Source organism: Toxotes jaculatrix, chromosome 5, assembly GCF_017976425.1.
Source record: "Toxotes jaculatrix isolate fToxJac2 chromosome 5, fToxJac2.pri, whole genome shotgun sequence".
Taxonomy (NCBI): Eukaryota; Metazoa; Chordata; class Actinopteri; family Toxotidae; genus Toxotes; species Toxotes jaculatrix.
The window spans coordinates 782,879-793,597 of NC_054398.1; the positions used below are offsets into that span (position 1 = coordinate 782,879).

General features: G+C 44.7%; 1 protein-coding gene across 1 annotated transcript in view; it reads left to right on the forward strand.

Moving 5' to 3' along the window:
* LOC121181913 (cytosolic carboxypeptidase 4) overlaps positions 1-9,753 on the forward strand; it is a 75,586-nt gene extending 65,833 nt beyond the window's left edge. The window contains 2 exon segments of the mRNA XM_041038142.1: positions 933-1,087; positions 6,730-9,753. Coding sequence (XP_040894076.1) covers positions 933-1,087; positions 6,730-7,048 — 474 coding nt within the window. The 3' untranslated portion in view covers positions 7,049-9,753.
* Positions 9,754-10,719: the final 966 nt, after the last annotated feature.

Here is a 10,719-nt window from a genome sequence, read left to right on the forward strand (position 1 = left end):
AGGAGAGGTGAGGAGAAGAAGACGAGGCTACAGGGGAGATGAAGGGAGGAGACCTGATGTTCAGAGAGCGGTTCCATCAGGGAGAGACAGACAGACAGACAGACAGACAGACTGTCTATGGAAAATCACTTTGGTGACCAAACTAGAACTGTTTGCAAGGAGTCCACACTTTTAAACACATCATCACAGCCCCACACCCCCCCCACCGTCCCCAGGCCTGGAAAGAGGACACGTTCTAAAAAGCTTCTCTATTGGAGGATGACCACTGTAGTCGTCTTTGTCTCACAGGGGTCCCCCCATGGATCCTGATTTCTAAAAAAAAACAAACAAAAAACAAAAAAACACAGACTGCTCCTTTGATCTGGTCCCTGCAGGTGAGCGGGGTATGTTTAAAACTAAAAGCTTCTGGTGGAATAAAATGTGTGGATGTGGAGAAGGAAGAGCTGGGAAGAGCGAGCTGGACTGATGTGACGTAATTGGAATCAGTAGCACTGCCACAGAAACACACACACACACGCACACACACATACACGCACACACACGCACACACACGCACACACACATACAAGCTGAAATTATTCAGCCAACTAACGCAGGGTACCTTCACTGTGTACCTGCTACACCAACACACTAATAATAATAATTACATTATTGTCCTGTGTGTGTGTGTGTGTGTGCGCGTCTGTGTGTGTGTGCGTGCGTGTGTGTGTGTGTGTGTGTGCGCGTCTGTGTGTGTGTGTGTGTGTGTGCGTGTGTGTGTGTGTGCGTGCGTCTGTGTGTGTGTGCGTGCGTGTGTGTGTGTGTGTGTGTGCGCGTCTGTGTGTGTGTGTGTGTGCGTGTGTGTGTGTGTGCGTGCGTGTGTGTGTGGGTGTGTGTGTGTGTGTGTGTGTGTGTGTGTGTGTGTGTGTGTGTGTGTGTGTGTGTGTGTGCAGGGCCTGCAGACAGGAACCAGGGAGCTGCAGGAGATGGGGGTGAAGTTCTGCCACAGTCTTCTGTCTGTAGCCAAAGATCTGAAGGCTCTTTATAGCAGGAGACTCATCAGCCACATTGACCCAGATCACAACATCATGGACCACAAGTCTCACAAGTAAGACAACCGCCCTGACAATGTGCTGTGAGACTGTTTCCACCGCTGGACTTTTCTTATAGAGAGGTCCAGAGTGTGTGTGGTGTAACTGTAACTGTGTGAGCCGTGCAGCAAACGCAGCTCATGGAGTTTTCACCCAGTGTTTTTGACCTTGGGTTGTAAATGAAGAGTGAAACGGCTGTAAGCTCTGGGTCTTCCTGGGCTGTGACTGCAGGAACCTGTCAGCTGAGAGCAACAAAACAACAACAAAAACACACAACAACAACAAAAACACACAACACAAAACACATTTCTGTTCCCGTCTCCTGACTCCAGCTCTCAGATTGGCAGTCAGTGTTTATTCACCACTGTGTGTGTGTGTGTGTGTGTGTGTGTGTGTGTGTGTGTGTGTGTGTGTGTGTGTGTGTGTGTGTGGGGCATGAGACATGAGCCCTGGTGTTTGACAGCAAACACACAGTCCTTGGTTCAGATGTGTCGTGCTGCACTGACTGATGTGTGGCTCTAAAGTGAAGCTGAATCACTTCTATTGATTTTCAGACACACTTTCAATCTCCCTGGTGTGCTGTGTGTTAGAGCAGAGAAGTTAGAGCGGAGAAGTTAGAGCGGAGAAGTTAGAGCGGAGAGGTTAGAGCGGAGAAGTTAGAGCAGAGAGGTTAGAGCAGAGAAGTTGATGTCCATGTCCATCCATGAACTGATGGAGGACAGGTCCCTCCATGAACTGATGTCCATGTCCATCCATGAACTGATGGAGGACAGGTGACAGGAGAGGAAGGCCATGGCAACTCACACACAGACAGACACAGAGAGACAGGATAATGCCATGGCAGGAAAGGGGGCAAACACAGGACAACACCAGGACTCTGCTGGTATCAGGGGTGGTGGGGGAGTTGTAGCCACAGCAATGCAGCTCTAAACTAGTGGCTGGATGTTCATGAACTTTGCTGTTGAGACTCGTGGTCCCCAGAGGATGACCTCCACAGCTGATTTGTCTGTGCTTTTGGCTTTCTGATTAAGTGTGATTCTTTTTTGTGCCTGAGGGTGGTGCTGTTCCCCTGGTACTGTGTTGCTGGAGACTAATGGCACTTAGTTTTGTTTGTTGTTTGGCCACCCTACGTTGATGGATAAATAAACCAGTTCTCTTTGGACTGCCAATCTGCAGTGGCACTGCTCATCCTTAGGACTGGTGGAAGAGGGGATACTGTGTAGTGTCATACAGTGTGTTGTCAGACCGGACAGAAGGCAAAAGTGTGTGTAGCTGTTGTATCCTCTCCTGGTCAGATAGAACATTATACAAATCTTCCAGAAGTATCAGGAAAAATCATTTTGTTTCTGTATTTACAAAGAAACACTGTTCTTAGTAAATCTGTCATCAGATTCATTTCCCTGACAGGTGACTTCTTGCGGTCGTGAGAGTAATTATAGTAATTTGTTGAATTATTACAGAAAACTTTGTCCAGCTGGAGGAGCTGCAGAGAGCCGACGTTTCTCTGGGAAACCTCTGACAAAAGCAAACCCAGGGATATGAAAGAGATGTTTGTGAAAGGGAGAGACATTCAGAAAGTCTTAGCTGAGGCTGGATGTGGAGTTATGGCCGAGCCTCCTTCCCCTCCTGTGCTCCCTCTCTCAGCCACAGGAGACACTGACTCTCTCTCTTGTTTGCTCGCTCTCTATCTGTATCTACAGCACATACTGTCTGCCCTTATCTTTTTTCTTTTCTCACCCTTCTGCTTTCTGTTTCTCTCTCTCACTGCACCACAGGAGCTTCTCCACGTCTTTGAAAAAATGCTGTTAGAACCGTTGGTTGCACTGTGATTCAGAGCTAGCATGGCAGCGTGCCGGGCCTGCAGCCTTCTGTGGTCAGTGGTGCTCTCTCTCAGCGTTCAGTGGAGAACAGTACTCTGTATTATGCTTGTATCCAACATATTATTACTATTTTCTGATCACTATGATCATTAACATCATCCATGACTGACAGGCTGGGTGGTGTTTGCTAACACTGCCAGAGATCTTCTGCCCTTCTACTGTCCCCTGAGCTGATGACTGCAGTGTCTCACCCACAGCTCTTTTCTCCTCTGTCTTAACTCTGAGCACTTTATTAGGAACACCACACTAACACTGGGTATTTCCTCCTTTGGTTTCAAAATAGCTTCAGTTCTTTGTGGAGATTTCTCTGAGCTTCTGCTCCATGTTGACATGATTCATCACATCTCCTGTCCAGTGTCCTCCTACCACATCCCTCCTACCACTGGATTCAGGTCTGGAGACTGGGGGAGGCCACTGAACTCATGTCATGTTCATGAAACAAGCTTGCATTATGCTAAAGGTGTATTTGGCTTATCAGTAAATGGTTTCTGATCAGAGAAACTGTCATTTATCTTGGATTTGTTGACCAAAAGTCAAGCAGCATGTCAGTAACGTGCACAGCTGGCTGCCAGGACAGGAACGTTGAATGTATGCCTAACTGTCTTGAAATGTTTCACAGATGTGAAGCAGCAAGACACCAAACACAGAGGTCCTGTTTTTTATGGGCAAATGTCACATCACGTTCAGTCAGACTGTCCAAGTAAAGGCTCCATATTCTTCTGTCTGTCCGATGAACCATGGAGCATCTCCCCTGTGAGTGTCGCTCAAAGCAGAAATGCTTTGGATTTGCTGTGGAAATAATTTGCAGTAGAAGCACAACAAAGCGACACAGCAACGGGCAATGTTTGCTAAGCCGTTGTACCGAGGGGCGGAAGCTCCGTCGCGACCTACAAGTGGAAATAAGTAGCGATTAGCTCGATGCTAACATAATATGGAGAATCCCATTGACGGGCTAGCGCATTAGCATCGGTCGCGCTATTATAATGGGTATCTGTTGAACTTAATAAATATTGACTGTTCACCTGCTGCTCTCTGACTGTGTGTGTGTGTGTGTGTGGTGCGCAGAGCCTTCCCTTGTCCACGTGTACACAGAGATGGCTTAATCTGGAAACTGATTCTTTTCACCTCGTTAATTTCATCTCTCTGAAACTTAGCTTTGTCCATAAATTGTAGCTCTTTCCACGCGGCTGAATCTTACAGCTTAGAGTGACAGAGAAAAATGAAGCCTTGTCCGAGACATGATGTTTGTCATGATGTTTGCTTTTCAAAGATGCAGTCAGACACTCTGTCTTTTGTCATCGCTCTATAAGTTTCTCTGTATGTTAGATGGCGTGATGTGATCCATGTCTCAGTGCTGCAGTGGTGGTAATACTGTTCACCTTGGTTTAACAGGTAACATCTGTAAGAGAACCAGCCTGAGAATTCTGAGTTCAGCATCATGAAAGCACAGTACGATATGTGATCATGGAGGAGTGTTGTCCCTGAGCAGTTTAAACAACAACGGGCTGTATCAGTTATCACACGGAGCCGTGGGTCCGTCTCCGCACAGATGAGTGGTCCAGTGTCTGTGTGAAGTATTTGCAGGTCCCCTGTTAGCACTGATGGGTAGGGAGGTTTATCAGGACTCACAGGGACATGGCTGTCTGTCTGTCTGTCTGTCTGTCTCATGCACACTCTGTCTCTGTAATGGAAACTTCAGCTTCTTCATATATGATGATCACTGTCAGCATTGAAACAAGCTCATAGGCACATTACCATATACCACATGGACTAGTGAGGCAGAGTATACAGTGGTAGTTTGGTTTTTTTAAATGAGATTTTCTGTGGAAATTTGTGCTCGTCATAAGAAGAGAGATGAAACCTGAACACAACACACAAGTGAAGACAAATGAACTAATTGACAACAAAACCAGAGCTTGTGTCTTAAAGATGTGAGCATCTCAAACTTCCAAGATCAAATGAGTTCATCTTTATTGACACAGATGAAAGATGAACTTTTCAGTGTTGCTTCTGCACACTGGGTCTGATATCGCAGCTTAAATGATGAATCTGACACAGAGAGATCAGTCCAGGTCCAAACTGTGGCTGCTGCACAGAAATCACACACAGCCCTCAGAGATTCAGGATTTGCTGTGTATTGACTGCACACTGTAGACAAGCTGTCCTGCTTCGTTGCCATTCATTGCACACACACACACACACACTCTGCTATCATCAGTATTCTAGACGTACACTGTTTTTCCCTTCTGTCCTAGTCCTGTTTATCCCCTCTCTCTCCTCCCTTCCTTTTCCTCCTTCACTCTTTCTGCATCCCTCTCTCCTTCCGTTCTCTGTTTTCTCCCTCTCTCTGCCTCTGTCTCTCTCGGCCACAGTAAGATGAAGATCAGTGTGCATGTCACATCCTCTCTGTCCCAACGGAGTGCCAGTGTGTGTCTACATGCTCTCCCAGTCACACTCACACTTATACACACACACCCAGCGTCCCACAAGGTGTGTGTGTATGATCAGATTACTGGTTACTGGGGCTTTCTGTCAGCTGTCAATCACAGCTAAGCTGACTGTAGCTAAGCTCAAGGTCACACTGTGTAAAAAGGAGGACAGACTTTAAGTATCACATTTATTCAGAAACTTTTGCAACAGGTTTACAGAGGTGTTTCAGGTGTGCATCGTGCAGGCCCACAGAAATCATTTTAGAATTGTGTGTCTGCAGTAGGGATGGGGCCGATCCGATCCAGTATCCGGTTCTGATACCAGCATAATTCACAGATCGGAAATTTCTGATCCAACCTGCAGAGAGAGAGAAAAAAAAAGAATAATTGCTTTATTTTCAGTACTACACAAAAAAAATGGCTAAAAGTGAACTACTTTAATCTCTATGCAGATATGAATGTAGTGCCAGCACTCCACTACAACATGTGGTTAAACTACTGTAAAGGTCCAGACCAACTTCCTGGTCACTGCTGACCTGCTGTACTGCAGAGCTGTTCTGTGTAATGAAGGATTATTAGTGACACTTCAGGTGTGTTCCGATCCATGAACCATGTCTGTGCTTCAATACTGTCCGCTAACATGGCTCCACAGGTGATTCCCTGCCGGCTGCTCTGCTAACTGGCTGCAAACTGTGGAATGGATTTCCTGAACGGAGGCGTGTCTCAATGAGACGCTGAGTAATGAGACACGCCCCCGTTCAGGAAATCCATTCCACAGTTTGCAGCCAGCTAGCAGGCTAGCACTGAGCAGCACCGGCATCAGCTGCTCTAAATCCTGCACATTGGTGCTTAAACACAAATAACTTTGTCAACAGGAAGTGTGGGTCAGCTGATGCACAAAACAACTAGTACGTTTCCTTTTGATGTGATGTTGCAGCCTTTGGTGTTTGATGAAGATGATGAAGATGTTGGTTATCAGCTCATTGGAGAGCTGGAAACAAAAAAGATTTTTGTTCTTAAAGTACAATTATTTTTCCAAACATGGACTTCTTTTATGCAAATGGTAGAAACAGATCATTTTCAGTTCCTTGCTTGATCACCTAGTCTTTAAAATGTCAGAAAACAGTCCACAATGCTAATCAACAATTCCCAGAATCCCTTGGTTTTACATTGTTCCACTGATGGACTGTTGGTTAGTGACACGGCATGACAGAAGAAGGCAGTGTAAACATGAAATAAATAAATATTCAGAACATAATTTTTACTAATGTTTCCTGATACATTCACCATGTTTGTTAGACTGCGGGGACACACAGTGAACGATGCTAACTCACCTCTTCTCCCACGCAGCTGTTTTGAAGACGACGAGCCTCCATGTGTCGAGGAGATTGAGTATTCTGCAGACTGTCCTGCACTTAAAGGCACTGATCTGGATTCAGATGTCAACAGCAGCATGGCCAGTGCTGATGAAGACGAGGGCGGCAGTGGCGATGACGAAGGGCACAGGGGAGCAAAGCAACAGCAAGGCAGCATCAGCCAAACGCAGCAGTCAAGAATGAAGAGCCGCTTCTTCCCTCATCTGATCAAGCAGGCATCCGTGGAGACACTCGGAGAGAAAAGAAACCCGCGTCACGGTGCAGCCATCACCAATGGACAGATCACAAATTAAAGGAATATTTCTACATTTTGGATTTAGCTTTGGAACGAGAGGTAGAGACCATCAGCTTTTCTCTAAAAGGTCTTCTATGCATTGTTAGCTTTCCTCCATTAAACATAGCAGCCCTGCAATTTCTTAATGATTACAAATACTCTTAATACTTAATAATTACTCCTTAAGTTCAGCAGAAAATCCTCTGTTTCTTTACTACTCAAAGAGCACATCCCAGGAAGAGGCAAATTAGCCCCAAGTCAAACATGGCATCAAAGTCTGAAAAGAGTGAAAGAGCAACGATAAATTCAGTTAATCAGTCAGAAAGTTCAAGGCTCAGTGGTTAATTATTAAGCCACTTGATTCACAAAGAAAATTAAAAATAAATGTTTTTTTTAACTTCACTTAAAAAAAGCAAAAATTTTAGGAATTTAGGGTTAGTGTTCAGGACAGCCATCTCCCTAATGAGTACGTGCAGATGATTTTCTGTATATTAAGCTTTCTGCTATCTGAGGTATTATTTTGGGTTTCAGTAGATCATAGGAAGATGTGAGTAAACACACACTGAAATGCTGCTTCAGTTTCTTGTTTGGCTGTGGGACAGCAGTTTGCACCAGTTCAGTAGCACAGATCTAGAGTGACTGAAGTCTGTATTGTTTGTGTTTGTTTGTGTCAGAACTAAATTACAGACTTTTATATGAATTGTGGTTCATTTCTGTGTGTACACACAGAACAGGAATTACTTTGGCTTACAGTACATTTATACAGTCATAGTGTAGCAGCAGTGGCTGTTTGTCGAAAAAGTTTGAAATGACCTATGTTTCCCCTGACACGCCAGAGCAGGAAATGTAGTGTACTGTGTAGTTGTAGTTGCACTGATTGCGTTAGCCTGACCTGTGCACGAGCAGCGTTTTTGTCACCACACGGTGGATTGTTAGCTCCCCTGGAGGAGAGTCCTCTGGGTGATGGAGTTGGTCAGTCAGTGTACATCTGTTGTGTTGGTATCTGGACAGGTTACCTTCCCAAATTTCCCCAAGGGACCTCCCAAATGGATTAATAAAGTATATTCTATTCTGTTCTATTCTATTCAGCTTTGTTACAGTTATTCAGTGTTACTCAGATATTCACTTAGAAATACGGATCGGAGGTTTCCGATCCACGAACCATGTCTGTGCTGTAATACTGTCTGCTGACATGGCTCCTCAGGTGATTCCCTGCCGGCTGCTCTGCTAACTGGCTAGCAGGCTAGCATTGAGCAGCACCGTGGCTAACCAACTTTTCAGCGCAACATGTCGCTGTGTGGAAATATTTTGCAGTAGAAAAACTACAAAGCGAGACAGCAACGGACAATGTTTGCAACGGGCAATGTTGGCTAAGCCGTTGTACCGAGGGGCGGAAGCTCCGTCGCGACCTACAAGTGGTAATAAGTAGCAATTAGCTCGATGCTAATATAATATGGAGAATCCCATTGACGGGCTAGCGCATTAGCATCGGTCGCGCTATTTTACACACAAACGATAAACCAAAGCGGGACACCATAACAGGTGAGTCATCCAGGTAATTCACACAGCAACAACATATCAGTCACAGACTGATGTCCCTTCCAGGTACAGCAGGAAGAACATGAACCGTGAGTGAGCTTCCGGCCCGCGGGATGTTTGAGATTTGAAAAACCTTTGTTGCTGCTACAGAGCCAGTATACTTCATCTGTGCTGATCAGATCAAGCAGCGCTTTTTATTTCTGTTTCATTAGGAGAGGGGCAGTCTAAGAGAAGGTTACCCTGTATGGGTATCTGCTGAATTTAATAAATATTAACTGTTAACAGGATTTCCTGTTTCTCTGGCCTTATACTTACCTCAGGTTGCCTTTTGGGACATACATGCATACATTCATACATATACTTGCCTGTAGAGAAGATTTATTACAGCATCAGACAAAATGTTCCTTCGATCAACACTTCAAAGTGAAACTTTCTGTCTTGGTTCCAAGAGGATGAATCCTAATGTTTTATGTTGTAGTTGTAACGTCCCTAAATTTGAACAGAAATCTGTTTTAGGCTCCTCCCTTATAAACGCAATGTCCTGAATAAGACTTGAGACCAGCAACAGTAATAGTGAACGTTACTGTGGCTGTAGTTGCCTTCACTGGTGTGATGTAGTTTAGGGTGGTGCTGCAGTCCTGTTCCGTGTGAACATTCAGTGTGAAAGGTTTGTCTATCAGGTATGAGTTATGATCTAGATTTTATAAGAAACTTGTAATTTGCAGTGACGCACATGTGAGATGTGAAACACGTAGAAAAAGTCTGTGAAGAGGTCACTGTGTTTGTAAGTGCTGTACTAAAAAAAACTATTTCTCCTCTCATCCAAAAGGCTTCTTCAGGTTTTACTGATGGCGCGTCCCAGGCACTTAACCGCTCAGGGGGTTAGAAGCCATCTACATCAAACTGGAACTACAGTCGCGAACAGAGGAGGTGGAGGTGGACACCACCTATCAGCTCCTTACAGTGCAGTCTTGAGATCCCTCCCAGGCGATCCCTACCCATTCACACTATGACTCATGTGACCTTAACAACTCTGGTGTTAATGACCCTACAAGAGGTCAAATATCTGGACCTCCCGCCCCCACCCAGTCAGACAGAGCTGAAGAAGCCTTTGAAGGTGAAATGTATTAGAATAGCAGTGGTTTTATTCTGGAACAAATAAGTTTGTTTTCGACACAATAAAACTCCGACCGAAGGAATGTGTCATGATGTGTTCATTTTATCGTCTCTCTTTGGAAACACCACTGTCATCACTCGCCCTGTTCATTTTTGTTAACAAAAACTTTTGAACATTTTTTCCAATGACAAACACTCATTAATGAGTTCATGTAAACGGAACCTGAAAATAGAGACGTCAGCTAATCTCTAAATTCTTCCATCGACCAGTAAAGAGGGGATGAAATTGCTGAAGTTGCTGACCTTGGAATCTGTATTTGACAACAGCAGTCTCACCACATGATCCAACAACAAGAAAAACCTTTGTTTCAACTTTGTATTCAACATGTACACTTACAATGCCAACTGGGCAGCTCTACCTGCCGAGGAAGATGTTGGGTCATAACGTCAAAAACAGAGCAAAATGAAATGGTAATTGGGGCGTGTCCAAAACTCTGGAACTCCACCCACTGCCCGTTTGGCAGATATCACAGCTTTGATACCACATTGTTTGTGGTAGCTCAGAGTCTTTGTGTTCTCGATAGATGAATTTTCAGCCTCTCTTCCTGCAGGTCATTCCAGGAGCTGAGTTATGATCATTTAGGTTGTCCTGCGCACACAGCATGTACAGCACGTAAGACCTTCCAGAGTTTTCGGTAAGTAAATTTCTCCCTATTTTACCTGGATGTTTATGCTAATTAGCATGTATTAGCATATTTTGCCGCTAGCTTATGACTTCATTGCCGATTTCTGGTCGCTGCTGATACAGATAGATCATCTGTGATACAGACAGCATGTTATGGAAATGAACAGGGAGCTTCATACTGAATAAATTACTGTTATATTAGCAGTTTTTCCTGACAGTTATAAATAGCTCCCCCCAAAAGTGGCCAAGCCCCCGTTTCCAAATCCTGGTGAGTCCCTGATTGTTGGTAAACAGTTGTATTTTGTCTTTTGTTATTTGAATTTGGTTTGTCAGTAATGACAGCAACAGTA